This window comes from Rhopilema esculentum, chromosome 12 (genome assembly GCF_057945365.1).
Source record: "Rhopilema esculentum isolate cy_ngs chromosome 12, ASM5794536v1, whole genome shotgun sequence".
NCBI lineage: Eukaryota > Metazoa > Cnidaria > Scyphozoa > Rhizostomeae > Rhizostomatidae > Rhopilema > Rhopilema esculentum.
Window position 1 is genome coordinate 7181727 of NC_142826.1, and position 26656 is coordinate 7208382.

Genomic DNA, 26656 nt, shown 5'->3' on the forward strand with positions numbered 1-26656 from the left:
CAGTTGCCATAGATGCTCCATAGAAAGGCAAAGCTGTCGAAGAAAAAGATGAGAAAAAATTGCTATTGTGTGCAGTATGTTTCTATGCTTAAAAACAAAATAGTATAATTAAAACATAATTTACAGGTACGTTTAATAAAATCAAAGAAAGTGATAATAAAAGGAAGTAAAATTTCCTCAATGACGGCTATTCAACTCATTCAAGCCTGGCTCCATATAGTTAATCTGTCCTACAATACAAGTTGTGCGGCCCGTAAGACGCTGAAAACATTCGAACAACAGCAGCTAATGAAGCAGATGCCACCTACACAACCGACTGCTAGACGGTCGTACAACTGGCACGGCTGGAAATCGCATTGATCAGACGACGACTAACATGACTATCTTGAAACAATGTTATTACCAGTCTGTTTTTTTCATAAATATCTAGGAGACTAGGGGAAGCTGCTGTCTGCCTTGGTGGGCAGCATGTTCAAATATTTTACGAGTTTTGGTAAGGCGATAGGCCTATACTAAAAGAAAATATTGTAGAAACAATGTTGCTGAGAAACATATAAGAGCGACGACACTGAGGCCAATATTATGTTTGGTCATTACTGACAGACTGGTATAGATATGAGAATAGCATCTAAAAAACGGAAAGATGTAATGGTTAATAGTCTACTTAGATATTTTATAATATAGAAATTAGTTCTCTACACGATTCAGTGTCTTATGCTTGTACATATACATATGTATTAATATATTCCAATTAAAGTGCATAAAAATAACCAATAAAACTTTTAAAAATTTTGAATGTGAACTAGGGTTTAGTTAGGCATGGTGCTTGATGGTAGATATACGGATCTGCACGTTTCTGTTGCTGTAATAGAAACGTCGATTGGAAACTTTCTGAATTATTTTGTACATTTAGGTCTGCTATCACATTTGGCCACTGGTTGCCTAATCGGTGTTCGCAGAGCAACTGGGGGGGGGGCTAAAACGAGCCTGAGAACATAAATATCACGGTAAAGATAAAGTTTTCCAATAGGATAGGGTTCATACTAGAGGAAGATAATTTACATGAGTAAAAATGGGTCAACAAGACAGAAAAACCAAATCGGACACGTAAAAAGGATCCCTGAAAGCATTCTCAAAGCATTGTCAAAAAGGTTATAAGACATTGCGAAAAATTGGTCCACGATGCTGGTTGCTAACTTGCAAGATGGATCCATTTAAGATGCTATAAACTGTATGTCTTGAACAATAAGCAAAACAGTGGGTTTGGAAAGCTCTCTGAATTTCGAATACACTTGAAATTGTAAGGATACTGGGACATAGCAATGCATAGTAATCTAAAAGGTAAATATATTAACAGTGGTGATCTAGTTGGTGTCAGTCATATTAATCAATTGAGAAAATATCTTCGACTGCCTACTGTTTACTTATACCATGCCTCTATTGAAGACAGATAATAAAACACCACAACATTGGAGAAAATACTCCTTGAAATATCAATAAAGAATACTATATACAAAATTCATGTGCCGCCCTGATAGCAATAAATATTTAACGTGAATAAAACGTATTTGACACAGTGCAAGGTGCAGTAATATGTTGAAAACAATATAATATTATCTGATATCCAGACGAAATTCCACCATGGACAAAATCTCTAAACAAATGATAATATATATCTAAATACTCGTACATAAACTTGCTATTACCTAAAACTATTCGTTTTCTTCACTGGTTACACCAACCACTGGTTATACAAATTTGAAATTTAGAAGAAATACCTCCACAGGTACTCTATTGGAAAAAATTTTCGCATAATAGTGAGGAGAAGTCCAAACAGTGGGTAACCCATTTCTCTACATAACAGCTTCACTTGCTAAGATAAGTCCCATAAAAGAATAAAATAACTCCTTGTAAATGAAAGGGTCAACTAAATCAAAATCTACTTGTATCAAACAAATGCAGTAGAATAAATAGGAAAGCTATAGAATAAAGTGCCATTTATGTGCTCGGTACGAGAACGGTGAGTTCTTCTTACAGGTAGATTTGACCTTTCCCAAGTCTATAAACCGCTAACGGCCTGTCCAGCCGAAGATGCACCAATGAGATTAGAACCAGCATCCGGTTCACCAGACAGGACCAATATACGAAGGCAGCAGCCATTATCCAGAGCCACTGGGACTACGATAGGCAGTAGAGGACGACAAATCGCCTTGCTTGAGAAGCTCAGGGGTGAAGTTCGTGAGATCCAGGTGCTCAAGATCCAAGTCTTTGCAGCGTTTGTCGTGAAGCGCTTCAAGCTCAGATGGGGCCTGAATAAAAACGGGTAGATTTTGATGAGAAACCGAAAGCTAGAAAAAGGCACACCATGGTAAAAATCAATTAATGTCAGATTATTTTTTAAGGGCATATCCAGCTTCAACACTGGTGCCTACTGCTTCTAGAAGCGCAATTTACTATGCGCATCAAAATTCGTCTCTGTTGAGCACTTAATAGTGGCATGAGAATTTGATTCATGTGCTTCTTTTTGATATCGTTTTGTTTAATTTACGAAGAAAGACGACAGCAACGATTCAAAGTTTCTTTCTTATTGAATTTACGAGTTGTGTCGCATAAAAATGATTCAAGATTAATTTCAGACTCAAAAATAAATTTTTGGAATGTGTTTAAAAAGGTTGCAAAAAGAGATAGCAATCTTTGACATGCGGGGCTTTGCTTTTAAAAGAATTCATACCTTTTCTTGAAGTTCAGTAATATTCTGCATAAAATCTTCGTACTGCTTCTTCAAATCTGCAACTTCTTTATCTTGGTATTCTTTCATCTAAAGTTGATAACCAAACATAAATTTAAGGCTGACGCAAATTGACCCAAGAAATAACAGTACAACATTTTCAGGTTTTGAGCTACATACTGTCTTTTAAACATTTAAAAATATCAAGCACAGTAGCAGTCTATGAAAGGCTGAAATATCAACTCCACGAAAGTTAATGAAGCTTGAATTAGTTATAAGGCTTGTGAAGCCTTGGATTCTGCTACTCCTTTTCAGTGCTGGTTAAGTTATATTCTTGCAGGAAGAAATTTTAGCAATAGCATTAATAACAACAGGAAAGGAGGAAGCTTCTTCGCGACACTTCTCTCAGACCTCATGTATGAACAACCTATTTTGAAAACAAACTATCGACCAAACAAAGTTTGTATTTGTTACTACCTAGATTCCGAAGGTAGTTTTTAGGAACCCCCCCCCCCCCTGAGAAGCTATGCTTATTGAGCTGTGTCCTGGCCCTTCTTCTCGATGTGACAACACCTCCTGATTCCTACGCCTAGACTTACAGAGAGTTGACGACTCCCTTTACTCTAAGTGAAAGTTTAGTCATTTCAGTGACTCAAGCCACAGAGCCTTAGATTTGCAGTTCACGACCTTAAACACAGATCCACTCTTGCCTTTAAACGAAGATTATTGACACAATTATGACAAGAGTTCATAAAATATGATTTTCAATGCTTTTCGGATTGATTCATCGTGGCCAGCCACATCTTTTAACAAATACTCGAGGCTTAAACTGTTATTTTGCAAATTTCGGGATGAATTAAGAGATTTTTTACCTTCTGCCTTTCAATCACAGCTTGTTCTATGTGTTTTTTGTTGTGTTCTCGTTTCATCCTGAAAATTCAAATTTCCTTGATTAATTAAGAGAAACATAGCTAATTTGAACAGGTCAATCTAATCTGACACATAACCAACAATGAACAAAATTTTTTCCAAGGTACAAGAATCATTGTGACAAATAGTTTCTGTCTTCTTTTTAATCAAACTAATATGCTAGTTTATCAAGATCAGTCGGTCCAGCTTGATAGGCATGCTGGGAAATTCTTAACAAAGGTCGTTGGATCGAATGAATTCCCGCTTAGCCAAGTTAGGATCTTCAAAAGAATTAAAGAAATCCTGATTATATTTTGACCGAGAAGCCAACGCTCTAGTACCCACGCTAAGCAAACTTATTTAGACGGCTAGTCTCTCGTCATTTTTGAAGGACAGAAAGAGAGCTTTGACTTACTGTAGTTTCAAATTCATTCTTGATTTCACGCGTTTTTAAGTTTTTAACTTGCTGTTTTATATTTACTGATTCCTGTTTACTAGGTCAGTTTTAAATAATTCTAGCTTCAATGGAATTTTGTCAAATAAATTAAAATTGCTTACCAAACTAGTTCTACATAAATCCGGATTTTTAAAAAATATTAAGTCAAGACATAGAAGCCGCATCTCGTTTTTCTGCGCAAAGACTTCGGTGATATCAATCATTCGGAGTTAGGATCATCTGTTAGCGGCAAAAAGTACAATCGGAGCGGTTCGCTTTATTTCTGTGCGCGTATCTATATCTACGTCATATTTACAATACACAGAATAGCTAGTGGAACACCATAGTTTTCGTATCAGACAGGAGATTCTGATTACACAATACACGAGCTGCCCCTGGACAAGACGTTGGACAATAGGGGAGAAAACTATTAAAGTTTGTAGGTGTAAATTAAGTAATCCCAACATTACAACGCAATTTCAGTATAAGCAGCACCAACATTGGTTCTGTTTCGAATACGCACATTTCGACTGGATGCGATTAAACTAAAGTAATGACTATCACGCCTTTTTGCGAATTTATCGTAGGGTTAGAAACGTACGAGGCCTCTTTATTATGAAAATGCAGCATTATTGCATCAAGGATTGAATTGCCTACCTTTGCAGCTCTCCTTTATTGCGGTATTCCTTCCCAAGCTTTTTCAGTTCACCTCGATTGTAACGATCCTGGTCTTTCTTCAAAATTTGCATGTCTCTAAAACAAAATTACAACTTTCAAAATGACAATTTGTCTGTCAAAGGACAACTTCCAGTCTAATTGGGTGTCTGGTCTCACCAGAGGTTTACCTGCCAGTGGTTATAACGACAGGCTGCATTTTGAAAGTTTACGATTGAGAGTATGAGCTCATTATCGATCAAGGCAGGAACACTAGAAAGGCAATGAGAAAAGGAGATATGTGTTTATAATAAAACCCTGCTCGCGTTTCTTTTGGGCCTATTTCACCCACAACTGGGTATATATATTTCCTAGCGTAGAGTTTTCGATCTAAGTTCTGACGTCAAACAAGAAGCTTTTTTTTTCAAGATCATTTATAAACCCTACCGTGCATGTCTATCTTGAATCTTCTTTAAATCGGTTAATTTTGAAGTTTCAACAATTTTACGCAACTCTGAGAACTCCTAAAAGAATAACGTGAAACGATCAATGAATTTGCCAATAGAGAGAATTTATTATCATAACAGATTATCTAAAGACGAAAATTCGGCGATTTAGCAAATACATATGCATAAATGATTAAATGATTGCGAAATACTTATAAGAATGGTTTTAGAACCATAAATTAACAAGCTTTTCCTTGCATATTCTGATTTCGGAAATCAAGCTTTTTCGTATGTAATGTATAATTCAAAAAGATAGAAAAAAATTCTTGCACTGAAGTGTGTCAAAACTTCTCAGTTAATTCAATAAGATTTTTGACCAATTTCAGTCGAAATACCGTAAAAGTAAAAAAATTAGGGCATGATGTTCATCTTTAAAAAAGTACATGGTAGCAAAATCATCGAATGCAAAAATGAGGCATTTTTCTTCAGGCTACGTACTGGAACGACGTTTCCTTTTGCAAAATTGAGCTGCTCGAAATAATGCTCTTTGTACAATGCTCTCAACTTGTCTTTCTGCTTATTCATGATTTGGGAGACCTGGTAACGAATGAAAAATACGATAAAGATATAGATATAAATATAGACAAAGTCAGCTTGTGTGCGGAGCTGAGCAAAATTACAAAAGGTAACTACTTGCATTATCTTATAGCAGAGAAGAAAATAAGGAAAAAATAGTAAAATGCCCAAGGCAAAGTTAAATGGGATCCAGAAAGCTAATGAATTACAAAAGAATCATGAAGTAATAACCCGATCATGATCTGATCACGACGTAAAAAGGTAGAAACAAGATGCTTTGAAAACGGGAAGAACAGCAGCAAGAAAAACTGAAGATATGAGTTGGTTACAGTTTCAAAGAGATGTAATACGATTGCAATCTGTCAATGCATTTATTGTTAAGAATTAGGTATGAAAAGTCGACCAGAAAACAAACGAAGCTGGGACTAAAAATACCAAACTTGAGAGATAGCCACTGATAATTTGCAAAAAACAAAAAAGCATCACCCTCTGGAAAATGCCAATTGTCATACCTGACTCTCTTGCTGTGTATTTAGCTCTGAGATTTCTTCCAGACAAACTTTGTAAACACTTTCATAGTTGCTGCAGAAAACAAAATTTGTCAAAAAGGCTTGAAAAGGTTTCTAAAAAAGATTCTGATTTGCACGTAAAATCAGAAATTTCAAGCATTAGCCCCCATCACCTAGGCAATAACTCCTCCGATTGTTACAAATTTGTACTTAGAGAATAAACATTTTATGTCTACTGACAAAATATAACTTTTTGTTTTAATGTAGACAGATTCTAAAAATGTAGGTAGACAGATTCTAAAAATGTGTAGATAAAATAGGGAGATTTCTTGAAATCAAGTTTTTGTGTACTTTGGCACACTATGGTAAAAACTTTACAACGCACAAGACACACAAAAAGTACATATCCGAAGTATATATTCCCTTAGGTGTGCTGGTAATCTTCTGCATTCAATCACCCAGACCCAATTGATAATACGTAACATAAGAGTAGATACACTAAAACCTTAAAAGCATGGCACAAGATGAGAGACACATGCCCCCATCCATTGAAGGGACTAAAATACGCCTCTTTTGAGAGTTTTTAGAGGTAATTATACCATACCCATTCTTTTCTGCCTTCTTCAAAGTTTTTGAATGTCGTCTCTGCAAGGTGGCTTTGTCCTTTTCGATGGCTGACTTGATTTTGCGTAACTGTGAATCATAATCTTTCGCAGACTTCATTTTCTCCTATTATTTGGGATAACAAAAATATTAGGCTATTATTCATTTCTATGCTGTTTCTGCATTGTTTCATGAAATCATAACAATTCCTTTTAGGTTATATATTTCGTAAAAATATCCATTTCATTCAAAGGAATTGAGATATGATTTGCAAAATTTTATCGATTCAAGTCTAGAGTGATTGCAATTAAAGTTAAAGGTGACTTTAGCTAGTTCTATATGTTAGTTTTACGAGATATTTGTACAAAGACTTTTGGAAGACAATTACATACATGACAAAATCGTGAAAAAATGGCAGTGTAACTAGCTTCCCCGGACAAAAACCGACAGCAAAGAAATGTTTTTTGGAAGCACTAAAAGGTTTTGCAAGAGAGTCAGTTTGGGCATTTTGTCTTTTTATGGTGGTTTCAAAGAGGGTGAAAGAAGAAACCAAAAAATTACCTTCAACTGTCTTTGTAAAATAATGCCCATTTCGCTTTCGAATTTGATTCTCATCTTGCCGTACGACTAAAAATGAGGAAACAACAATTAACAGTAGCCAAACAAACCTATTCTGGTAAATGTCATTTCAAGCAGTTTAAGGATAAGTTTCTAGAAAATTTTAAATAGATTGGATTTGTGCTCACCTTCCCTTGCTTTATGTCTTCTAAAGATGGTGGTTTTAATTCTAGCAAGTCTAAAGATAGAATGAAATATAGCGTGAAGTTGTTGCAAAAAGTTTCAAAGCACGATCAAAAGTCTAAAAATGAGAGTGAAAAATTTGCCATTGTTATAAGTAACAAGATGAAATAACACTTGCATACCTTCTCTGATTCCTTTCATGTGTTCCCCCGATGTGCTTTTTGATCTTGACGGTTTCATGTCAACTGAAGTTGGTCGAATCGGCTGCAAAGACTTCGTTCGACCTGCTGGGAACAAGTCTCTTTCTGTGTTTCGATTCATTGTGTCCGATGCACTCTTAACGACTGGTCTCAGGTTTGGCACTGAGTCTAAAAGAGAATTTGAAATTTCATAAGAGATACAGACAAAAAATGACTTATCTAGCAACACTAAAACACTTTCCTGGCAAATTAGCAAAATAGTTTGATACTCGTTCCTGTGAGAATGTAAAAAGAATAGGAACTTGTTGAATGTCAAGGTACAATATTACAATTCCCAATCGAATGCTTCTTCGATGTAAAACAGTTTTCATTTCTAATGCCTTGAAAATAGCAAGAAGAAAATTCTCAAGACTTGCATATAAATGGGCCTTTCTTGATGTAGAGCTCAAAAAAAGGCGAAGATTCTTAATTTTGCTTTTTGTGACAATGAAAATAAACCGAGTAGAAAGAGAAAAGTGACATACACGACATTTATTGCTAGAATCCTTTCTTTACAAACTAGAATATGGTATTAACAATGTGAAGGTTTCGGACCAACCTCTGTGATCTGGCTTAGAACTTCCAAAAGACAAAGAGATCATGCTTCCTCTTTTGCCTTGAGGCTTTGGGGGTTTCAAATCTTGCTACAATTAGAAATAACCCTTCATTGAAAACTACCATTGAAGGGTAATTAATAAGAACGATAGTTTGCAGCCAACGCAAAGTTAATATACAAAGCTTCTTAACAAAATATCTCTGCAGTGGAAAAATCTCTCAATATACAAAAGCTGATGCCAACGTCTAATGAGAAATAATGTAAAAAATTGAATATGGCAAATAAATGAATACTAGTTTATAAAGAAATCAAATAAAAATAACATTAGACAATAATCAGCCGCAGAAATCTTTTCTTTATTCCAGTTTCCCTAACATTTCACCCCTAAAGAAAATTCCGCTGCTAAACTCGTTCATTATTTGTTTTTAGGTTACCTTTTGTACAGCAGGATCTGCGGAGGAGTTCTCTGCAGACGCTTCCTCATCCATCAACAATGCCTCTAGCTGCTGAGCCCTTTTCTCGTTTTCAGACAAATATTGAATTGGATTAGCAAGTGCATCTGCGAAATCTAGTAAAAAAAAGAAAAGTCACATAAATTTTCATTACTTGCATAATTATATTTTTGACACACTTCAATGCATTTTCTTAAGGTATACAGAGTTCAACTTCTGCCCCCATAAACGAAATAGAGCATCAAAATATCTTACAATTCTTATAGGAAACTTTCATTTGAGTTGATATTTCAACATGTTATTTATAACTGATCTCTCCTCGAGAAAAACCTTAGATGATTGGATTGAACAAACAGTAGTCTAAAACTGGGTGCATTATTCTAAACACGATAAATAACAACCAAGAAACGACATTACTTTAAACATACCTAATTTTGAAGAAATGCTATCAATGTAGACTTTGATAAAAATTGGGGCTTTGGGCGGGTACCTTAAGAAATCTTGACCGACCACACAGTTTATTTTCGCATCAGACATCTGCAGGCATCATATTTCTTTATCATTATACCACTAATTATAAAGTTTGCGCAAAAGCCGCCATTTTGCTAATTGTCACTGCACGGAACCTTAATATAACTACACAAAGCGGTTATAAGTTCTTCTTAAAATTAGTTACAACATAAAAAAATACAGAAAACTTTATAGAAAATAGGTTACCTGCAAAGTTGGAAGGGACATAATCTTTGGTGACGATGTTGACAAATATGCAAGGAAGACAAAGTGGTTGGTAGGATTCATTTCTCAGCTTTATGTGTCTGAAACCTGCAAAAGTGAAATCATAACTTGATATCAAAGACTTTATTTAATAGTACTTTGCTTAGCTTTCGAGAGTTTTACGTTTAGGCCAAAATTGGTATCTCTCATAACAAAGATACCTCAGGTAAAGAAAGAGTCAGGGTCATGAAGGCAAAATGCCCAGTCATTCTTGGAAAATAAACCACAGAAAGAATTAAAGGGAAATGAAAAACATGTTCTCAAATCCCAGGACCGAGATACAACTTTTTGTTGGGAGTGGGGCAGCCTTGAGAAAAATGGGTGTAGCAATACCTTTTTTGAAGAATATAAGTATTTCATGGAAGCTACTGAAATTTGCCAATGCACCCCCCCCCCCCTATATCTGTAACAGGAGTAGCCTCCTCTAATATGATTGGACAATTTAGTATCTGTAGTCTCGTTTTCGTGTGTAATAAAATGAATGAGCCCATCACATTTTCTTAGTCCTTAATCATCTTTTGTTTGTAAATTATTATCTAAGTGAGTTATTTTACATGAAAAGTTAGTTGTTGCCGAGATGGCAAAAGCGCAACAAGTGCGTCTTTTTATGCATCTCGATTCTTCGAGGGAAATCTCGGCTCAATTCTAGAAAAATTCAATCTTCGCTAGAGATGTCCTCTTTGTGAAGTAATTAATTACTTAATGAGGCAGAATTAATCAAAGGATTTGAAGGTACGTAGCTAAAACCATCAGCTGTATTGAAGCTTATTAAACACTTTACCAACAAGGTTTTTCTGCCTATTCAATTCCACGTAGCTACAATTGTCTTAATAAACAGATCTAAAGCTTGCAAACCTGGATTTAAAGCATGAACAGGAAGAACACGGTGGCCTATCAATTTTCCACCTTCTTCATAAGCTGCGATTCGTAGAACAGCGAGGCTCGGCAAGATTACCTGAAAAATAAAACCGGTAGAACTAGTCTCTTTGAACCTCCACCAATCAGCTAAAACAGTATATATTAAATACCTAAAGAAAGGTAGCTACCGTATTTCTTAGAAAAAGCGCCCGCCAGTAATCATCGAAAATTTAGAAAGCCCCCATCCCTTCTTAAAAAGTGCATTTCCCTTAAAAAATCTTTACTGATAAAAAACAATATAGGAATAATTCTTGCAATCGGCTACTTATTTTCTGAATAAAGTAATGGCTCTTTCTTTATAACATTTTTTCATACGTAAGTTTAAAATGCGCGTATTTTGCTCTTCGTATTTTTTAGTTCGTCATTGCAAACGTTAGCTTGTCTAGCATCCTTGCCAAGGGCGCTTTTTCGAGGAAATACGGCTTCGAATATATGGGTATCTGCTATAAACAAGATCAATGAAAAATCTACGTACATTACAATATATTCTCATTGTCTTTATTAGTATTTATTTCTGTTGATTTTCTCGGTACAAGTCACAAGCGATGATGAGCCTTAGCTAGATTTCAAACGAAGTGTCATCTAAATGAATTTGCCTCGAGAATGTGTTGTTTAAACTGAATTATCAAGAATGTTCTTTTAATGGATCCGTCCACAAAACTATTTATTGAATTTTCGATTAGATTCTGGCTGTAAAATCCATATTTTTCCTCACCGTTCTCTGTTGGGTCACAAAATTCAACTAAAATCTGCTTTCCCCTAATAATTTCCAATTTGTCAAACTATAAGCAAATTCCAATCGATTAGGCACTTTCTCATATTCTAGCTTGGTTCTAACACCAATAATTGTGACAAGGATACATAATACGTTTACTCTCAGACATTATTGAAAGAGTTCCTTGCGTTATCCAAATTTAATTGAATGACACAGAATAGTAAATATCATTAACATTTAGTGTAGTCTCATATTCAAAAAGCGTGATAACCATTAAAAATTGAGGGTGGGAGCTGTTTACGAGAAAAACAGTTCAAAAAATACAATCATCCTTTTAACGTATAATCTATCATTTGACATCAGTGACACGGAGTTTCAATTACCTTTTTGAAAACAAACGGTTCCTCGTCGTAAATTGGGTTGATTCCGTTATTCGGAACCACTTTTGTTCTAAATTTTCTTCTCACAGTGTCTGCTGGTAGTCCAAACATGTCGACCTCAACGTAGGTTCCAGTCTTCTTCTCTGTAAGACATTGACCAGATATAACCTGGAAATAATAGATGCTTGTTGAACTGTGACCGCTTGCAACCAATAACTTAAATAAGAAACGACGTCCTTCATAGCTAATAGTATTCCTTCACAGAGTCACTATTTGCATATTAGTTGCCGGAAAAAATAAATTTGAAGGGTCACCATTGGCTTTATTGTTGTTCGCAAAACCTCAACTTAAAAAAGCTTCAGTATTAGGGAACCCCTACTGTTTCTGATCATGTACTAAACTAATTGTGCAATTAAAAGTAACAAATCATTATGTCAATATCCTACTGATTGTTAATTAACTTTGAAGTTAACTTCAAATAAGCTCAAGGATAAAGTGGAAATTCGACAGAGAGGCAACAGTGCTCTGGTTCCAATTGTCTTAAAATGCAGCAGGTATAGACGCAAATTACCTCCAAAATGTTGTTCGACCTACAGCTTAGGCTTAATTAGGGGACGTTATTTTGTGACCTGAAAGTTTATGATTTAATAGGTTGTCTTATGATATTAGCTTAATAGAATTTCGCTAATAACTTTGGCAGATCTCGTTATTGCTCAGAAGTTTATAAAAAAGTAACATGATTCCATTTTCATAAAACCAGTCAACAGCGAGCGATTCAAGATCTTCCAGAAATGCAGGCAAGCGATTGGAGTATTTAAAGGAGAACGCGAGTCTATGTTTGGTTAATAAACGCAATAATTTGAAAGTGGATCAGTGGAGCATCAACAAACTAACTAAAATGATCTTTATGAAGTTCGCATTAGTATCTGATAAAAACATATACCCTGGCTCAAATCTCGGAGCGAATGGTTAAGACTCGCCATTGTTGTTTATAAATACATTCCATTTCACTTATTAAAACTTTTAAACGGGACAGCGGATTCAGAATCAGCATATATTACAATAGAAAGTACTGCTTTCCAAATGAATCCTATCTCACTTTAAACGATATAAAGAGCTTTTACATGTAAATATAAAATCTTAGAAGAAAAATTATGATTTGAAATCCGTGCCTAGCAAACCGTCATACCGTAAATAGCGAACCCTGAAGGCTTACCTTGACCGAAATTGTTCCGGCTATGATCCCATCAACAGTAGACTCAACGAATGGATCAAAGGTCCGGTCACTTCTACACATGAAATCCGGTTTCAGTAGATACCTGGTTGAATGAAAATTTGAGATACAAAACGATACATCAATGCAAAATAACGTAGAATTGAATGAAAATAAACAACTCAAAGTTAGGAAGAATAGCTTGAATGGTAAGCTTACCCACAACGTCCATTGATCTCAAACTTTCCTAGATTCAACATCATCGGGAGGTCTAAAAAGCATAGAGGCCAATGCAGGCGTGAATTTTCTGTAAAACACTGCTAAACAAAACAGTGTAACAAAACAAGTAAAGGAAAACAAAAAAAACCAAAAGAAAAACAAACGTGCAAGCAATAAAAGAATCTGACAACAAGTCCTTACCCAACGTTTGGAAATTGAGAGCGACTAACTGGCATCCAGCATTCCAGAATACCTAAAGCATTAACAAGATTGAAAATGTACAAATATATTTTTGCTGATCATCCAGAATATATGATTCAATATTTCAACGACTGTTGAAAAGAGTTTGGTTAAAGACATATCATGAAAAGCTGTAAACTCAAAAATAAAAAGCATATTGAAATCATTTTGTCTAGGGTTCGTAATATAAATATCTTCTCCTGCAACATATTTTTCTAATCTCTCCAGCAAATTGTCGTTTATCTGAATAACCTTATTACTAATTCACACCTTCTAACATTTACATGATAAGTTAAAGGCATCGAGTCTTGGTAAATTGGCGTCACTGCCGGGGGTCCTTCGCTTTTAGTGTGATCAGTGTAGATTCGTGTAATTTGGCGAACAATGCTTACATCTGACTGTTGACGAAAGCTGTTTTCAAAATCAATACGAGGCAAATTCATGTGATCAGCCTCAGGTTCACCATAGCAATGCAGAAGGAAAATTTGAGTCAGCACATTTGGGCATACCCTCTCTTGTTATCGTGACTAATTGCCTTTAGGCCTTTTCAAAAAATAAACCCTTTCCTTAAGCAAACTTCTGCCTTTAAACGCATATATTCTAAATTTAAAATTTCTTTTCTAATAGAGTGTTAAGTGAAGTTATCAGGATGGCAACGAGTTGGATTAACTGCTTAAATCATGTGTATCATCTTGAAAATGTTGGCATCGATTGTGGAATCGAAAATGTGGGATCGAAAATTGCTAATGATCGAAAAATCCTGAAAATATAAGTGTCTGTTGTCCCCCTTACGGTATTCAACCCTCCACAAAATTTCCATACCAAGTTTAAGAATGTTTGTTTTTTAATTACGTAATTATTCTCAAACAGCCACTATTTCTTCTCCAGCTGTGGTTCAAGCGTATGAACGTTTCATACCAACTGTGTCAGTGGCCTTTCTCTAACCACGTCAACAATCCTTTAAACTAAAGCACAAATCGAGTTTATTACCTGAGGCATGTAATTGTCAGATCCAACTCTGCCACCTTTTGGGTAAATTCGACTCAGCTGCATTTTGTTATAACTGGTGTCATTAAGGTAACACTTTGATATTTTGAAAACAGACAGCATTAATGAATAAACTTGTTAATAAACGTCTCAAAATAGATTCATAGCACGAGGGACAAGCTGAAAGGTACGCAAGGTAATCTAACCAAACTTATAACATTAATTAATCGGCACTTTCTTTGTAATAAATTTAAAACAACTAAAAGGATACTTGACAAAATTGATGGGCTGTTCTTTTAGCAAATTTGTTGCTGAATTTTCACTGAATGATGACATTTCAAAATACCTTTGCCTTGCTGTGAAAACAAAAGAGCGCTATTTTTAACAAATATCTGGAAATTTAATATGTTATGTTATACTATGTTATTTTATGTTATGTCATGATATCGTATTGTATGGTATGGTATGGTGTTGTATGTCATGGCGTGGTATTGTATGGTATTGTATGGTATGGCATGGTATTGTATGGTATGGTATGGTATGTTGTGGTATGGTATGGTATTGTATAGCATGTTATTGTATGGTATTGCATTGTATAATATGGTATCGTATGGTATGACATGGTATTGTATTGCATGGCATGTTGTTGTATGGTATTGTATTGTATAATATGGTTTTGTATGGCAGGTCATGGTATTGTATGGTATGGTATGGTATGGTATGGTATGATATGGTATGGTATGGTATGGTATGGTATGGTATAGTATGGTATGGTATGGTATGGTATGGTATGGTATGGTATGGTATGGTATGGTATGGTATGGTATTGTATGGTATGGTATTGTATTATATGGTATGTTATGGTATGATATAGTTAGGAATAGCATGGGATGATATAGTAAGGAATAGCATGGTATGATATAGTAAGGAATAGCATGGCATAATGGCATACAGATTATCAAAGAAGAAATGCATTGCAACGGGATGTTGGTAAAGACAATAAAATAAACGTACATTCTGCATACTCAAATCCCCGAAAGTGTACAGGCTGGATGTAATTAACGAGAGCAGATAACTCAACTTCAGCTTCAACTTCAACTTCCTCTTCATTTTCAGCCGGCTTTAAAAAATATAATTTCAATAAAGAGGAATCGAATCCATCTACATATCTATCATCATCTATCAAAGGAGTTGAATAACCTGATGATAATTAACATTCGTGAATATCACCTCTTAAGGATTCAACCAAAACAGATCGATCAAAATTTTTCTTATCATTTTAAATCCGTCAGGATTTCTTTGAAAACCACCCACCCAACCACGGCAATAATTCAACATATTGGATAAAACATTAATAGACCTAGAATTTAATCATTGCATCTGAAGGGTTCTACAGGATCTGCATATTAAAACAAAGAAATAAACAATTCAATAGAGCATCAATAAAGAAAATTAATCTGCTTCTAGTTTTCTTTTCGAAAGAATTGCACAAATGCAAGATAATAGACAATTATAGTAATGACCAAAACATAACTATAATTACATCATTTTCTGTTGCCTCTTTTGCATTCTCCTTCACATTGGCTCCTTCAGTACCAGTCTCGCTCTGGGGAGACTTTGGTTCACCACCATCTTCAACTGTTTCCTCATTAATATTTTCACTCTTCGTACTTTGTTGGGTAGTTAATTGGGTGACTTCTGGCTCTGCAGAATAATTCCAATATCTACTAAGCTTTTTTCAGAACCATTTATCTATCAACTAGATCATTTTGCAGGACATATGACTTAATTCATAACCATCTATATGGACTTTATTTAAGAAAATTTGGTAATACCGTATTTTCACTGTTAAAGAACATTTGAAAAAATTATTTAGCTTAGGCAAACTCAAGGGAAGTAAACAAAATATGAGTAGCTAAACAGTCAAATCAAACAACATCTGGTTTAGATGTTAAGACACAATACAAACACCAGCCGTAAATGAACAAAGACATTAAGAGAAAAAACTTTTCTAAAGAAAATCTTAAAATATTAGAATAGCAACCTTTTGCTGTGTGCTTTTTGTTTTTGATCAAAATTTTGCGTTTCAGTGATTTCAGGGTTGGCAGCGGTTTTCCTTGTTCAAGCTACAATGGAAAACTATAACTGAGAGATCTTTCAAGACGAGATGAATATGTTCGAAGACATAGAGCATCTTTTTGTTGAAACTCACAGAGATAAAAAATCTACACTTGCTTACGATAATGAATTTATAATTCTGGCTGTTGACACTTCATGACAGAGGTCACTCCACTCATGATTGCATGCGATCAATTTTTTAAATCAATGTATCTTCTAAAATTTACCGGAAATTCGTCCAACGGTTTGCTCAGAAGCATATCACCAAACACAGTCTGACAATAATTCGCCATCTTTGCTTGTTGCTTTGCGCTGAAAAAAACCAAAATAGCTACATGCGTTTTTCTAAACAAAATGACATGCTTTGTGTGATCGATGACTTAAATAAAATTTATTAGCGAAATAAAATATGAGTGTACGGCACGGAGTTAAAAATACTGTCCAATTAAAATCCAGTAGTTGCCACATTATAAGCCAGACTATTTTTAATCAAACGTCTAGATAGTTATAAAACTTTATCAAATTTTAACAAAGTTTTGATCATAAAGAAAAAGGTAAAACATAACTTAAATTATACAATAAGGCATTTCAACAGACATTTTGAGCAGTTTCTATCGCTTTCCTTGTTCAACTCCATATTGTTAATCCATGAAAGTAAGAAAAGACTTTTCTTTTATCAGCTATTAGACTGAAACCTTCAAGTTGAAGGTATGGATTTTTGCTTCTCTTTGACAAGAAATATGAAACATTATTTTATTGTTTAACGACGTTTGACAACATACCTACAGTGATTTTCAAAGGACAAGATCACAGGGAAATCAGAAGTCTTAAATGCGCATTCCGCAATCGACTCAATCACGTCCTAAAAGGAAAACAAACAACTAGTCAAAAGTGATCCATAGATTGATAGCTCATCGTCTTAGGTAATCAACACATGGCTTACAACATAACTATTATCAAGAGAACCAATACCTTAAATGGGACCTCAGTGCAGAGGGTCATTCCATGAGTTATGATTGGCTCTTGGTCTTCAGTTTTACCATCCCAACAATCTAATTCAATGCATCTGCAACCGCTTAACAACACTTGTCTGTAGATTTCGACGGAGGAGCGCCCAGTCAGTTGATGCCCTATGGTGAAGAAAACGATTGAAGACAATGGAATATTGTCTTGTTATAGTTTGATAGAACTTAACTTTTCCTTTTTTAAGATTGTAAATAAAAAGTTTTTACTGAAACAATGATTTCTCGATAAATTAACGAATTTGCGTTGGACCCTTATGTAAAGCAGTTTAGATAGGCCTAAGTCAAATTAAGAATATCCAGTCTTAAACTTTCGTAGAAAATACTTTAGCAACTTAAGTGATTTGGTAACAGAAGTATATTTATGTTAATAATGTTTATCTTAATAATTACAACAATTTATAAAAATTATAAGAATCGTTTACAACAAATAATTCATCTTATATTAAATTATTCCTCGTCCATTTGCCATGTTGCTGCTTAGCACCTTCTTCAAAATTCCGTACTTTTACGAATGGATTTCTTGAAAAAAAAAGATTGCTCACAAGCCCCTATTTATAGTTTAAGGTTTGTTTTACGCAATATAAATGGTTAATTTCGAAGTCACATGACATACTTCGTGCAAATATCAATTAACTTCTACCAAAAGTGATTCTCATTGGTCCGCATGCAGGTTTTCTTAGCCAATTATATTCACGTTTTTAACTGATTCTGGCAAATAATTACAACTTGTAAACTGATTGGTTTAATCTGATTTCTTCGCTGTCTAATTTTTGCTTGCATGCACAAACAAAACACAAAAAATAAAAGTTCAATGAACATAATAATATTTAAAGATACACTGATACAAACCTGTGAGATAGGTGTTGTGAGACGAATTGATAAAGTAGTGGGATAGAGGCGCGCTCATGTCTTGATGCACGGGGATAAATCGCCTTGGTGTTATCACCAAATTATCATCGCTCATGAAATATTTTGTCAGTCCTTCAATAGACATGTAGCCTAAAATTCAGAAAATTAAAATATTTATAAAGCAACTTGAAAAACTATTACTCAAAAAACAAAGATTTTAGCAGAGCGTAATAACTTTTTGAGGTAAAGCCCCTTAACAATTTAGAAATTTCTGAAGACTATAAAGGGAAAACCACGTGAATTGTATTGAATTCCAGTTAAGACGCGTAGTTTAGACAAAAAACTATACGACAGGGGCTGTCTGGAATGTCAATATACTGAAATTTCATGGACTTTCTTGTCTAAACTACACGTCTTAACTGGAATATAAATATTCTGTTTGTCATAAAATGGATTCACGTCAATAGAAGTTGGAATACCACTATCACGATGTCTTTTTTAATCGCCGTACTTGTTATTTGTCTTTCAGTTCGTAGTGTCATTCTCAAAAAGGAATTTAGAACAGTTTCATAGATATTTGACAGGAATCTTTACTTAGCGTTTTAGAAAAGCGTCAGATATCTATCTAGGATTACTCTAACTCTAATATTTACTTATGATCTACCAAGAACAAGACGTTGCTCTTCTGCGGGGGCGTTCCTTTGCAGCTTCAATACACAAAGCATGAATTCGACACCTCAAAACACGATTGTTAGCTTTTGCATAATCAACTGGTTTGCCAATGATTAGGCTTACTATCATCTTTTAAGTCGAGTGTCTAAATCTGGAAAAATGTGAAGGGACATGAAAGATTTTAACAAAAACTGGCATACTTCCACAATACGGGAAAAGCTAACAAAATTGTCAAGTTGATTTCATTCTTTTTGTTATTAAGCAAGAGGATAACATGAAGAAACATTTCGCAAAAACCACAGGCGTTTTAGTAAACAACAAGTTGACAAAATACCTTTCTTGATGAAGTCTGCATTCTTTTCGTAAGTCCCAATAATACTTAGAGCCCTAGCCGTGTTGTAGTATGGGTAGAGAATTTCGTTCAAACGTGGATCGCGTTGTGTGTTGTTCAGAAAGTCGACCAGCTGATCGACTGCCAAATACGGTTTCTTACCAACACCCCTGAAAAAAAACAAGGCAATTTGATTGCTAAACGATGAACGATCACTTATTCTCAACCACGATTATCTGATAAAATAAAAGCTTTACCCAGTTCCACTTCTAAAACTAAAAAGAATTCTAAGATAGATCACTTGAAATGACCAAACGATGAAATACCATTTCATAGTTTTCGTGGCTATACCTTTGTTACATTTAGGGATGATTTGCTAACAATTTCATTTAATGTTTAGAGAAAAAACGTTGACAATATGGGTTTAATTCTTGACTTTCCGTGGGGTAAATGAAACAAATGGACTGGAAATCGCTGATTCCGTTTAACTAAGTCAAGCAACAAAAAAGGAAGTAACTAACTAACTAACTAACTAACTAACTAACTAACTAACTAACTAACTAACTAACTAACTAACTAACTAACTAACTAACTAACTAACTAACTAACTAACTAACTAACTAACTAACTAACTAACTAACTAACTAACTAACTAACTGCGACTAGGGCAGCACATTCAATTGACCAAAATTATTCTTTCCCACGAACATAAACTAACGGAAGATATAAACCAAGGGAAGATATAAACACTAACGGAAGATATAAACCAACGGAAGATATAGACTTTTTTAACAAAAACAAAATGCAATTTTACTTACAGGTCAGCAAATATATTGTCGAGATCTTGTCTTGTACAAAGCCGATTGTAAAAATCAATAAACTTCTCGAACGTGAACTCCGAAATATTAAAGATGTCTTTCTGGAAAATAAAAAAAATCGAACTGAAACTCATTATTGGTTTCAGCAGAAATCCTGCTAAAATATTGGCCCATAATTGGCTTGGTTGTTATCAACCGGGAAGGGACGCATTGTGCTGATGAATAATTACAAGCAGCGAGTGTGGTTTTGAAATAGTATAAAAATATCAATAATTATATCAAATCAAAAATTGGTTGCTATATTCAAGTTCTGTTAATTATATCCAAGCATTAAATTCTGGCCTTTTTTCGGCTTTTCTAGAGTTGGGCCTAGATATTTCATAGCAGTTTCTGTAAACAAAGAAAGAAAAAGTCACATCTCAATCACATCTATGTCAAATGTGTTAAGAAAATTATGCATTGAGTGGCTAAACATTGTTGCTGGATCCGTTTTAAAACAGACCAATCATTATTTTTTGGAATTTCAACGAGACAGAAAACACCACAGCATGCACCGCGACTGTCAATGCTTGGATTTTGCGAATGACGGCTTATTTTCCAATATTAACATCAATTCATAAATTTAAGTGCAATATAAGACCCCTCACCGATATTCGAAAGAGAAGTGAAGAAAATCAATCCTTACTTTTACCAAATTTATAAGGGCTCAGTATGGAGCAAGTTCCTTTTTTCCACTATTCAAAATGACAGAAGTAACCAAATTTGCTTCACAGCGTACAATGCCTGCCAAAAGTCTTGGAACACAGACATCAATTTCCAAGATGAAAATCAATCACCCCCCTTTCCCCTACAGAACAATGTTGGTTCACTATCAAACGGGTTAGGATTTTAGGAAGCACTTTCTTTTGCGCTTCTTTTATGATATTTATCTAAATCATCAATATTGTTTTAGGGGGAGGGGGGCGGAAGTAGTAATTTTTCTCCATGAAAGGAATGAAAGATATCAAATGCAGCATAAATAGCCGGATGTTCCAAGTATTTTTGGCAGGCATTGTACCTATGAGTTAGACATCTAGCACCTTCGGCGCTTCTATATCATTGATAACAACATACTTTTCCTGAAGCCAGGCCAACAGATTGGAGAGCATCGTAAGCTCGTTTCTTGTCTTCTTTACTCGTTGCAAAGTACTTCACAAGCCTGGAAAACACATGTCAAAAATGTTTACTGGTGATGAAAGGATTTCATTCAAGAATTCAACAATTACATAATAAAAATAGAAGATAAACTGAGATTACTGATGAAAAGGACTGTTAATATTTCAATTATAAACAAAAAAGTGTTTTCTTCAAATAAAATTTTAGTATGAACTGGTTGCTTAATAAACACCACATTTCTTACAAATGTTTTATATCCTGAACACAATTTCATTAAACGGGATTAAATAAAAGAAATCTTTCTGAAACAGTTTAAACAATAGGGTGGACGGTGAGCTTGACGAGAAGACTCACTAGGAGGGACTTTTGTCTCGTTTTGAACAGCAGTTCGTTTTTAAACTTTAAGTTATCAAAGAACAATGAATAAGAACTCTTAAATTAAGAAAGGTAGTTTCAAGATTGAATTCTGCAAGAAGGAGTGCGTCAGAATTCACAAACAGGGTCATTAAAAAAGATTAGCTAATGACCTGCTGTCATGCAAATGGATGTCCAACATAGTTCATATGCAAGACCATCCTCAAACAATTATAGAGTTCATAACATACTTACGTCTTTGCGTAGATGTTTCCATCCTGGTTCGCCTGAACACTAATTCTTGTAAAGCTTCAAAAAACATGTACATATAGATCTTTTGTTTGTGATATGATTTTTATTATGATGCAGTTTCAAAAGAAAATACCATTACTCAAACCATAAACAACATAGGGTATAAGGATTTAACAACATTCTCTACTGAGCGTTGAAATTTTTAGATATTTTCAAAAGACCTTATAAATCATAAGTAGACAGAAATCATAGACTTTGTTTTTCCGAGCAACTGAGTACCTCTGAAATTACATCAGGGGGACCCAGGATTATAGGTTTTGCAAGTTACTTTAAAACCATATCGCAATATCGTCAACACATTCTAAGTTAGGTAACCATAAGAGTGTTTAATTCACTTGAGAACAAACTGACCAAGCTTAATATCGGCTTTGGTGTTTCCAGTTTATCAAAAATAAATGCTTTTTAATGCATCTAGCCTCTAATTAAACAAAGATGCAGCAAGCAAATAGGTAGATCCACTGAAATATTTTCACTTGATGTATAATCCTCCAGTTTAGAACATATTAAGCCCTGGTAGATGCAAGGAATGGAAAAAATTGGAATTCAACAATTAAAGCTCAACACACGGTAAAATTAATCTGCAAAGAAAGTTAATATGATATTTTCTAGAAACTTATCATATGATCTAGGTTGCACGTTATCTTTCATAAACAAGACAAACGCACGTGGAGGATAATATGGCTGAAGTGATGCTAGTCAGGGAAAACAACCATTGAAAGTTGCCTTTAGTTTTTAATGTAGGTGAATCAATTCGTGCCTATTTGAGACGATAACTAAGACCTGTCGTCATGAAATATTAAAAACTTTCCTTTTTAATCGCTGTCGATGGATAGCCACTGATACGCATATCTCAATACAATTATTCAAACAATTCTTATTGTTTGCATAAATAGGACCCATTTCTATCTCACTCGCATCAGCAGTCTTGCATTTGTTGTTGAAGTTATACGCGAAACGATGCTAAAAACTGCTTTTCTAGTTATCATAGACAGATGCTGAAACCTTTACAAAATAAAATGGCGATTATTAAAACTGAATGACTGTTGCACGCACTTCATCGAGAGTTTTTGATACCAACTTTATTTTAAGTTTAAGAGAACATAAGGCCCTCTGTCTGCAACACCAGCTACGTTCTTATTCTTTTCTAACCCCATCGAAACTTTGAAAACAAAGTCAATATAAGTAGGCTAATCAGTATGATTAAAGATGGAAAATAAGCAAACACGTGATCAAGAAAGAAACAAATCGCTACTATTTTGTTCATTGCCTATGCCCCTTTGTTTTTCAATATAATCCAAGATTGAAATCTAATTGCAAACTTCATCATCATATTCCATCATATAACGGGGAACTGTCATTCTTAATTTCTTTAGGGACCAGCCCTTGGCAGGAAAAATTCTCTATAGCTAGATATTTCAAGGGGAACTCGTCCCCATTCTCCTTGGGTTTCCGTCTTGTTAGAGTGACAAAAATCAACAACGCACAGATCAAAGAACGGTGAAATTGTATAAGCAGAAAATTGGTCAAAAAGAATTATTCTTGTGAGGGGATTAGCATTCACGTTTGCAAAGAAGATGGAAATTTGCTCGTGAAAGAAAAGAATGTTGACATCTGCTATTAGAACTGACTCAACTTACTAATAAAATATTCATAATATTCATAAACAAGTGGAATTTTAAACGAGCCGAAAACAGATGCCTGGAGTTCTTTGGATCTAGTTTAGAAAGTAATTACCAGCTTTCCCAAATAATCTTGAATCGAAAAACAGGTACACTGAGGGCACCAGCCAATATTCCAAAAAAGTGAGAATCATCGTTTTAACGTCTGAACAAATTTACACAGAGTCTTTGCATCCATTGCGTTTTCTCAGATAGAAAGATTCTTCCCTTTAAATAATCATCAAAGATCAGCAGCTTAATCTTTTTGAAGGTGTAATATTCCATGACTCAAGAAAGTAGTTTGTGTTTCTTTTAAACGTAACCGAACATAACCTCCATACTACAATCACTTCTTGATCTTAAAAATGTAGTATGCTGGATAAAAGAGCAAAAGTATACCAAATTATAAAAACAGTGTGTGTCTATATACTCTAGTACGAAACTTACAATCTTTCCAAGCTGCGTAGTGGTGAAGCGTTTATGTCCAACAAGTTTCCTATGATAGCGAATAGGCTTTCAGCCCATTCCTGTGCCACGGCTATAGACGGTGCAACGAAATTCGTAAAGCTGACATCAACCATGGTTGGCCCATAGCAAACAGAGATTGTTCGCTCCTGGACTGCAGCACTTTCTTCCTCGGAAGATGCATTTGCCCTGAGAGCTTCACGTACAACTGAATTCTACGAGGAAATCGAGATGATCAAAAACTTACTCCATGCGAGAGCAGATATCTTTCAAGGACCTGATATTCGCTAACAGGGAAAAAATAATCGTTACTTTACAAATCTGCTCAAATTACATCTTAGAATTCATGTATACAAAGATTTCTTGATGTTTTTTATTCTGAAGAGTGTCATATGGAAAGCTTAAGCATGACTCAAATTATTTGCTTTTTCAAAGCCATTTTTATGTTTTGTACCACCAAAAAACTGTATACAAGATAAATATCTGGATCCGTCCTGATAATATCGGGAAAGTAACTTTCAACCGGCCTGTGCCAAACATTGTTTAACAGACCGGTCAAAAGTGTTTTGTATCCATCTCAATAAAAAGCAAGGACCTTAACAAGCCAGTTTATTAATCGAATTCTAAAAAGAAATAAATTATATTATAAACTTCATTAAAAGCAGGTTTTGTGTTCGTTCAAGTTTTATTTTATGTACTTATCAACACTAAACAGTTCCCCTCAATTAATGTTTCAATTTGTGCAGCTTGATCATGCGCAACATGACTTTCAGAGCTAGTATAGAATGACAAGTCAAACAAACATATTCGGAAAACAATAATGTAAGTCTTGTGGCCGATATTCTATAAAGGAAGAACGTCCACTTTTCTCAGAAGTTCCTAATGAAAAGATACCCTGTCTATTACACGATGTTCTATCTAGACAGAAATCGCTATTTAAACATGAATAAAATTTTGCTGCAGGATATAGACGTTTTCCTCCAAAGCGCAAACATATATGATAAACGGGCTTACAGCTCTACTAAATACAACCGAGTAAAATTTTGCATTCACAAAAGATTGTTTGCAAATTTCGCAAATTTATTTTATTATTAAAATTTCATAAGTTACAACAATTTAACTTTTTTCCCAAGGAATTGAGGAATTGATTCAAGAAATTTTTTTCTTGCTAGAAAGTACTAGGCGAAAGACCATTGGAAGGTAACAGAAAATTTTGTAGCGAATAAAACGTATACGGTTTCAATCGCAACGCCAGTTTTGCAAGAGACAAGCTCTAAAACATTATGGTCATGCTCATTAGAAAAACAATGGATTGTAAATCTAAACACTCTGAGTTCAGTATCCATGACAACACTACAGGGCGTTTCTGTTAGATCTTCTAACAAGATAATTATTAAGACAAGAACAGCGCTGTAATTGAGATCAGGTTTTTGGAAGGACTGATATTTTGAAACAATAATTAGAACACTGTGTTTGACAGTGCAAAGAAGAAACAGCAACTGAGAGCCTAGAGGCAGGTCAATAAAAGATTCAAGGTCAAGCTGTCCTGAGTCACATGAGCAATTTGACCAAAAAGTCTTTACGGCTTGCAACGCTCATGTTTGTATCCTGGAAAGCTATCTCGTGAGTTCGGGCATATTCGATAAAAGAAACCTCCATCAACCTCCATAGGCTTTGTGACACTTCTAAGAAATTCCATCTTTAAAATTCCTGTTTTCCATAGTATTTCTCTAAAATTCCTGTTTTCCATAGTATCTTCTTTTTCATTTGAAAAATTGTTATCGCCTCGAATAAAAACAAAAATTCACAACAGGCATTATATCAAAACCTATCAATGGTAGATTTCCGTCTTCACGCAATGATAACAGAACTTGTGCCACCAAAAAGTGCACGACCACCTGAAAGATAGAAAATGCCCGTTGGAATTTGTGTGTATCGCTTGCCAGGCCAAGGGCTATACCTTCACAAGGTAAATACTTTTTTTTTGGTTTGACCTGGTAAAATTTATAAAGAACAAACCTTTGGGGATTTTGCATAATGGCCAAATCGCACATCTCGCACGTTAACCAGCTCAAGCACCTCTGTATCCTGAAAAAGAATTGGAGAAAATTTATGGCAACTTGATAATTTAAGCAATAACGCAGGCAAGATTATCGTTCCATGCAACCTTGAAACCTCAAAATAATGGATGTCTGTGAGGCAAAGTTGGGCAAGGTATGAGGGCTGTGACCGTAAGAAAAACTTCTGGGATGATATTTTGGTCTGTGAATTAAAATTTGATAACAAGGATTTCAATAAATGGATGTTTCATTGAAAGAGAAAGAGTCGTGTTCTGGACTGTGCTGGCGTTATACTATCACCGATTGTTTAATCATATCATTACCAATCAGTATGAAGTCAAAACTGTCACTATTTCAGGAACTCTTTTATGATTTGAGCAGTTCATAAGCCATTACATATTTGTCAGCTTCTATCGAAAACAGCTTCTAGAAACTGAAAGTGGTTTTGGCACTATCATGCTGGGAAGAAAATCGAATGTAAAAGGAAAAAGAAAACATCTAAGAAGGAGGGGTTAATTTCTAGCATTTCAAACTTTCGTGTTTA

At 34.8% G+C, this 26656-nt stretch overlaps 1 protein-coding gene across 1 annotated transcript in view; it reads right to left on the reverse strand.

The window, feature by feature from the left end:
• Positions 1–65: 65 nt before the first annotated feature.
• Positions 66–26656, reverse strand: part of LOC135681221 (1-phosphatidylinositol 4,5-bisphosphate phosphodiesterase beta-1) — a 33570-nt gene continuing 6979 nt past the window's right edge. The window contains exons 3-36 of the mRNA XM_065195559.2: positions 26072–26140; positions 24035–24267; positions 21873–21926; positions 21222–21306; positions 20109–20209; positions 19294–19460; positions 18288–18437; positions 17386–17543; positions 17196–17275; positions 16641–16725; positions 16340–16421; positions 15839–15999; positions 15310–15415; positions 14567–14651; positions 14299–14371; positions 13270–13321; positions 13069–13120; positions 12853–12955; positions 11640–11804; positions 10479–10578; positions 9567–9671; positions 8832–8965; positions 8401–8485; positions 7785–7970; positions 7608–7657; positions 7423–7488; positions 6863–6987; positions 6262–6331; positions 5672–5770; positions 5175–5251; positions 4731–4826; positions 3601–3658; positions 2732–2818; positions 66–2309 (exon numbers count right to left, since the gene is read on the reverse strand). Of these exons, the coding sequence (XP_065051631.2) occupies positions 2160–2309; positions 2732–2818; positions 3601–3658; positions 4731–4826; positions 5175–5251; positions 5672–5770; positions 6262–6331; positions 6863–6987; positions 7423–7488; positions 7608–7657; positions 7785–7970; positions 8401–8485; positions 8832–8965; positions 9567–9671; positions 10479–10578; positions 11640–11804; positions 12853–12955; positions 13069–13120; positions 13270–13321; positions 14299–14371; positions 14567–14651; positions 15310–15415; positions 15839–15999; positions 16340–16421; positions 16641–16725; positions 17196–17275; positions 17386–17543; positions 18288–18437; positions 19294–19460; positions 20109–20209; positions 21222–21306; positions 21873–21926; positions 24035–24267; positions 26072–26140 (3549 nt within the window). The 3' untranslated portion in view covers positions 66–2159. The remainder of the gene's footprint in view (positions 2310–2731; positions 2819–3600; positions 3659–4730; positions 4827–5174; positions 5252–5671; positions 5771–6261; positions 6332–6862; positions 6988–7422; positions 7489–7607; positions 7658–7784; positions 7971–8400; positions 8486–8831; positions 8966–9566; positions 9672–10478; positions 10579–11639; positions 11805–12852; positions 12956–13068; positions 13121–13269; positions 13322–14298; positions 14372–14566; positions 14652–15309; positions 15416–15838; positions 16000–16339; positions 16422–16640; positions 16726–17195; positions 17276–17385; positions 17544–18287; positions 18438–19293; positions 19461–20108; positions 20210–21221; positions 21307–21872; positions 21927–24034; positions 24268–26071; positions 26141–26656) is intronic.